The sequence below is a fragment of the Crinia signifera genome, chromosome 9 (genome assembly GCF_055691185.1).
Source record: "Crinia signifera chromosome 9, ASM5569118v1, whole genome shotgun sequence".
NCBI lineage: Eukaryota > Metazoa > Chordata > Amphibia > Anura > Myobatrachidae > Crinia > Crinia signifera.
Window position 1 is genome coordinate 125,537,384 of NC_139225.1, and position 7,080 is coordinate 125,544,463.

A 7,080-nucleotide genomic window follows, 5' to 3' on the forward strand; every position below is an offset into this window, starting at 1 on the left:
CAGCAGGAGGGACATCTGGTCCGGCCCACCGGGAAATGTCCCGGTTTCCCGGTGGGCCAATCCACCTCTGCCTGTCACACTATATACTAGCTACCCAGTCATTTCTATTTTCCAGGATAGACTAAGAAATAATGTTGATAGTAAAAATATGATCTATGCTAGTAAAATAATAGAACCATACAGTGGTTGCTCCAGAAGTGGGGCCACAGCACAAACCAAAATTCAAATAGAAGAGCCCATGCAAATAATGCCAATCATGACCAGTTGGGACTCACTGGCAGTTGGTGTGGCTCCTCTATTTGAATATTGGACTGTCCTGCTTTCCAACCTCTGAAGCCACCACTGGAACCATGACAATGGCTCCAGAAAAGTTCAGCACCCCTCCCCAGAAAGATAAGTCTCCCAATCCTGCCTCACCCCTCCATCTGCGCCCGCCGCCAGGGCTGCAGCCAGGATCCGTAGATCTACTTGTCTGCGGTCTCAACACTCCTTCTGTGACCATGAAAAATTGACCCTTGCAAAGCGGCCATCGCCTGACAGCAGACAGTTTTTAATGATGCAAGAGGAGGCTGTTGCCTCAATAACTGTCTGCTGTGAGGGGGCGGCCATTTTGTCAGGGGAAGTTTTAATTGAAGAACGAGTACAGACAAAAAGATCTGTAGGTCCCAGCAGTGGAGCTGCAGAGCCTTTGTGAAATAAATAATGAATTTATTTATTATAGTTCATACTGTATGTGCGTTACTGATGTCCTAAAAAAAAAATCACATATTTGTAGTGTATGCTATAATAAATACTGTCAATTGTGAATAATAAAACACAATTATAATTTTATTTATATACAGATGGAGCGCCTCTCAGCCAGCGCCTGGGCTTGCCAGATTGCCCCCCTGGCGAGAAGGCGCTTCATCTGACTAGGATGCGCAAGCATCACAGTTTCCAGGTGTGGGGGGGGAGACATGAGGGGAGGTGGGATCATGCAGCTGAGACCGGCAGGGAGCTCCGTAGTAAGGGGATGCACATGCATCTCGTGCGTGCGCATCCCCTTCAGGCGGCTGGCGATCCGACCGCCAGCCCCTGAAAGAACCACAGGCTCCATCTGTAGTTTGTTTCCATTGTTCTTTAAAATTAGGAACAATAAAGTATAAAACAAGACTGGATACAATAGATTGGGGCAGATGTATTAAGCTTGAACAAGAGATAAATGCAAGGGTGATAAGGAGAGATAAATGTCCAGCCAATCAGTTACTTACTGACTTTTTTCAAACACGGCCTGTAACATGGCAGTTAGGAGGTGATTGGCTGGACGTTTATCTCTCTTTATCACCCTTGCATTTATCTGTTGTTAAGGATTAATACATCTGCCCCATTAGAACTGGAAATTGAATTTTATTTTATTTTTCAGGGTACAGATGTTTTACCAGTACTGACCACTGTCCTACGAGACCCCTCACTGTTCGAGACTCCCGATGAATTTAATTTCAAACACTTTTTGGATGAAGATGGAAAGTTTAAGAAAAATAATGGCTTTATGCCATTTGCTGCAGGTATGAATGTATTTCTCTATTGAGGACAATGACCTACAGTACATTACATTAAAAAAAAAAAAAAACAGAAGTAAATTTACTAAAGGTTCTAAAGATGAAAAGAGGGGAAAATTAGAAGCAGAATCTGACTGGTTGCTATGGGAAACATAACCTTTTTCTCATTTTTAGAATCCATTTAGTGTTCTTTTAACTGATAGACTATTTTTGTTCTATCTGATTATCCCAGGAAAGAGAGCATGCATTGGTGAAAGCTTGGTCCGCATGCAGCTCTTCATCTTTTTCACCACAATTCTACAAAAATTCACCCTGAAGTCACTCGTGGACCCCAAGGATCTTGATATCACTCCAGCTGAAAGTGGCTTAGAAAATGTTCCACCATCTCATAAAATGATCTTCGTCCCTAGAGATTAAAAGGAGAGGGGATGCAAGTAGAAGAATGTCCTTCATCATCTCTTCTCTGTTGTATACTTGCTGTATAGAAAACATGAAACAACTTTTATATGCGTTTCATGTTCTCAGTACAGCCCTTCTATTTCATTTTCGAGTAATAGTTTAGGTTAGATGGTACTGTATGTGGTACCCTAAAACAGGGGAAGATTTATTAAGCACCGTTAAGTGAGAAAGTAGCTGGAATTGTATCACTGGTCAAGTGTCTCCTAACTGTCAAGTTATAGGCTGAAAAATGGCAGTTGGGAGATGAATGGTCTTTGATAAAGGATCAGCCACTTTACCACTTCACAGAGGTTAATAAATCTGCCCCATAGTTCAAAGCCTATGTACAATAAAATATCATAAGGGAGTTATTGTGGTTTCATGATAATAAAGGAATTCTCGTGGGGTAATTCTCTATATCTCAGTATTGTTAGAAGTTGGATTTATAGATCTTATTTGGTGTTGGAATTTTTATGTCCACTCAGAGTTCTAAATAGCCTATGGACCTTTCCCAACTCCAAATCTTAAGGTGCCCATACACTGCCTGCGACGTCTTGCAGCAGTGTACGGACACTTGACAGAGTGCCACCTTCCCGGCGGCAGGGACACATGTGATCCGTTGTGATGGATCGCATGCGTCCTTGCTTCCCGCCCGCCTCGCCGCCTGGAGGAACGGGTGGTCGGATGGCCTGCAGGTCCGACCACCTGGTCGGGTCTGATGCGCACAGGACTGCGCATCGAACCCAACGGCATGTCAGGAAGAGGCGATTTGGTCCGATTTAACGGGCCGATTGGTCACAATCGTCCGAAATCGGACCAAATCGTCTCGATGTATGAGGGCCTTTACAGTTTTGCAAGTCTAAAGGGTACTCTTTACTTAGAAGGGCGCCCACGATTTTGATCGTGGGCATCGTTAGTAAAAAATCTCGGGCATCTCGGGCATTGAATGCACTAAAAAATCGGGTGCGATCAACCGACGAGATGCCCGAGATTTCCCATAGGGAACAATGTTAAATGTCTCAATTGACCCAATTTTCCTGTTCAATGCCTCAATTGACCCGATTTTTCCGTAGGAAACAATGTTAAATGGGCCACAGAGGCCAAATAGGCACCCTGAAGTGTATAATTGCCACCCAAATTGTTAACGCCACCCCACGATCAACGTCAACCCGATGCGTGGCGAGCGCAGCGAGCCCGCGAGGGGCGGCGGTACGCGTCCTACGACCTTTTCATACCCCCACTATCCACGTCGGCGTGGAGTTGAGAATAGAAAGTGTGGCGAGCGCAGCGAGCCACCGAGCCCGAAGCGTGGCGAGCGCAGCGAGCCCCGCGAGGGTACGCGGACAGCTGTGAAGCCCGCGAGGGGACGCGGATACCTGTGAAGGTATCCGCGTCCGCTCGCCACGCTTCGGGCTCGGTGGCTCGCTGCGCTCGCCACACTTTCTATTCTCAACTCCACGCCGACGTGGATAGTGGGGGTATGAAAAGGTCGTAGGACGCGTACCGCTGCGCTCGCCACGCTTCGGGTTGACGTTGATCGTGGGGTGGCGTTAACAATTCGGGTGGCCATTATTCACTTCAGGGTGCCTATTTGGCCTCTGTGGCCCATTTAACATTGTTTCCTATGGAAAAATTGGGTCAATTGAGGCATTAAACAGGAAAATCGGGTCAATTGAGACATTTAACATTGTTCCCTATGGGAAATCTCGGGCATCTCGTCTGTCGCATCGCACCTGATTTTTTAGTGCATTCAATGCCCGAGATGGCCGAGATGGGCGCCCTTCTAAGTAAAGAGTACCGTCTAAAGTTGTGTGATTCACATATTGAACCTATACTGTAGCAGTATAATCCCATCTGCAGGTCTACCAAACAGAAAATATATGTTCTGTAACATCTACCATGAAATTGCTTTTATTGTCATGCTCATTAGGCATTGATGGGTCAATATTAACTTGTGGATTGGCTTTATAAAGGATAAACAATCCAAAAAGGTGGTATGTTCGTGTATTTATCCAATTGTTTTTTTTGTTATTGGAAAATATATCAAATAAATATAATCAGCAAAGAAAATATTTTGTTCCATTAATTATATGCATTTAAAAAAAAAAAAAAAAATTCAGCTATGTGGATCTCATTAACTGGCTGGATCTCAGTAAGGGCCAGATGTATCAAGCTTCAAAAAGTGATAAAATGGAGAGCCAATCCGCTCCTACCTGTCATGTTACAGGCTGGGTTTGAAAAATAACAGGTTGGAGCTGGTTGTTTATCACTCTCCATTTTATCACTTTGAAGCTTGATACATATGCAGGGCCGAAACTAGGTGTTTCGGCGCCCGGGTCGGCAGTCACTTGGTCCCCCCCCCCCCCCCCCAAAAAAAAAAAACCCACCAAATTACTGCCTTGGGGACAGGCAGCGGAGGTCCGGGGACTGGAGAAGGTTAACTCCGGCTCCTAGCGCTGCCGGGTGGTGGGCGGGAAGCAGATTTTGAAAAGACTTGCCGGACGCTGATTGGCTGAATTCAACCAATCAGCGTCCGGCAAGTCTTTTCAAAACCTGCTTCCCACCCACCGCCCGGCAGCGCTAGTAGGAGCCGGAGTTAACCCACCAGTCCCCGGACCCCTGCTGCCCGTCCCCGGGACCCCGGTAGGAGCCAGCGTAAACCCACCAGTCCCTGGACCCCCGCTGCACATCCCCGGGACCTCACACTAGCGCCCCCACCCTCCAGCGCTCGGTGCGCGTGACCCCCTAGCCCCCCCCCCCTAGTTACGGCCCTGACATATGGCCCCAAATCACTAAAATTCATAAGACATCTTAGTTTTCTACAAATTCAACACTTTGCATTATATTTTATTATCTATCCACACAGTTCCCAGAGCAACGGTACAGATGGTGTAGTGCAGTGCTTCTCAAACTGTGGGTCCCGACCCCAAAGTGGGTACCGACCTTCTCCGCATGGGGTCGCGACTACATGTTGCTGACCATCAGGCTGATGACTTTTTCTAATCTCAGTCAGTGATTCAAGGAGTCTGAAAAATCAGTTGAATTGTCTGTTACTTTAGACTCCTCCCATCATTCTGTGCCTCCACAATGCTGCCATGTATGTGCTGTCTGCTGACTACACCTGTGGTGTGATGACCTTCTGCAGTAATTTGCTGGAGTCCTGTCAGGGCCGGGGGAAGGCATCCAGGCACCCTAGGCAAACGTACAGGATACCCCCCCCCCCCCAATTTTCCTCAGAAGCAAAAAGTATATTATGCAGTACTGTTGGAGACTGCTGATGTTGCTGACTTACACCAGTCCTCACCAGCAGCTAGAGTGATTTATATATAAATTGTGTCCAGCAGTACAGGGGGGCAGCAGATTGCCGCTGAGCAGCTGGGGGTGGAGGTGGGGGTGGGGTGGTCGCAGGGCCGGTGCTAGATTGTCCTCCACATGCCACTCAGACCACACTACAGACCTCCACATGCCAGTTAAACAACAACACAGGGCTCAATATGCCACTTGGACCTTGTCATATCTGATTGTAGCCACTGGCTGTGGATGGTAGGAGGGGAGGCATGGGCACACATAAGGGGATAGCAAATGTATGAATGGGGAAAGTAGCAAAGGCGGGGGGAGGGCAGAGGTACAGAATACTGGGGGGGGGGGGGGGGACGGGCAGAGGTACAGATGGCACAGAGAGAAGTGGGGGGGAGGGGTGGTATCATGATACACTTATAGAGGCTCAGGGGTGAATTTATGAAGCTTGGTGAAGTGTTATCTATCCCCATAAAGAACGTTATGAGCAAGGTGATTATGGTTCAGCCAATCCGCTCTTACCTGTCAATTTACATATTGTAGCTGATTGGCTGAACCATTATCACCTTGCTCATAACGTTCTTTATGGGGATAGATAACACTTCTCCAAGCTTCATAAATTCACCCCCTAGTTTCAGAACATTCAAAAGATGTGAAGACTATTTAGGAGAGTGAGTAGAGGTATGGCAAATGAAACTGCATAGAAGGGGGATAGGTAGAAGCTTAGCAGAGGCATAGCTGGGGAACTTCGTTCTAAAACTCTAGCACAGGAAGCAGGGGGAGGAGCAAAATGGAGGATCTGTAGAAAAGGATCTGGGGACGGGGCAACATAAACAACAGGAGTGAATGGAGAGAGAGAGAGAGAGAGAGAGAGAGAGGAACCTGCTGAGCTGCTGGGAATGGAGATTTAGGTGATTCTCCTGTAATTACAGAGTGGGGAAGGGACACATCCTGCCAGAAAGGACAGAGAGCACTGAAGATATCAGGTTATGAATTACGATCAGCAGCTGCAGTACTCCCACTCACTACACCTACAGTACCACCTGTCTCTGCAGTCAGTCCATCCCCTTTTAGCCTTTCTGGCTCATTGTAAAACATCTAACCTCACCTCAAGTAACTGTCCACCTCTGAGGGGAGAAATCAGACTGGAATCTCTCCTGCACTGCTTTAGGTTGCCGCTGTGTGTCAGCTGTTTCACAGGCACACCAAGCAACAGGGAGAGCACCTGTCCATTGGCTCTGCTGAGCGGGCGTTAATCTCCGGCCCCCACCCGCCGGAGATTAACGCGGATTGCTGCTGTGTCCTGGGTGGGTGGGGCATCCGAATCACTCACCTTCACCAAATTGTTTAATATGTGCTTGATAGTGCTTGGCATGGCCCAGCTTCCTTCCTGCTCTCCTCTTCTGGAACTTTCTTCCTGCTGCTGCTGCTTCTTCCTTCTCCTGCGGCTCACTACCGCCCTCCAGTGGCCGGCGCCCCAGGCAAATGCCTAAACCTGCCTATTGGTGGCGCCGGCCCTGGGTCCTGTAATTATTTTTATTGTCTGATGGGGTCCCACAGCAAAATAGTTTGAGGACCCCTGGTGTAGTGGTTAGAATTACCACCTCACAACATTGAGGTCTTGGATTTAAAGTAATTCAAAGCACTGTCAATATCCAAAACATTTATTATTTTCTGATGTATTTCAGTCTAAGGGCGGCATGTACTAAATTGAAAATGCGGTTAAAAACCCTGTTATGTTTTTTTCCGCAGTTTCAAATGCATTAAAGCCCCACCACTGATGTTACTCTATCTGGTATAACCCCAT

At 47.2% G+C, this 7,080-nt stretch overlaps 1 protein-coding gene across 1 annotated transcript in view; it reads left to right on the forward strand.

The window, feature by feature from the left end:
- Positions 1–2,129, forward strand: part of LOC146035950 (cytochrome P450 2G1-like) — a 29,974-nt gene extending 27,845 nt beyond the window's left edge. The window contains exons 9-10 of the mRNA XM_083159672.1: positions 1,403–1,544; positions 1,771–2,129. Coding sequence (XP_083015798.1) covers positions 1,403–1,544; positions 1,771–1,955 — 327 coding nt within the window. The 3' untranslated portion in view covers positions 1,956–2,129. The remainder of the gene's footprint in view (positions 1–1,402; positions 1,545–1,770) is intronic.
- The last annotated feature ends 4,951 nt before the right edge of the window (positions 2,130–7,080 follow it).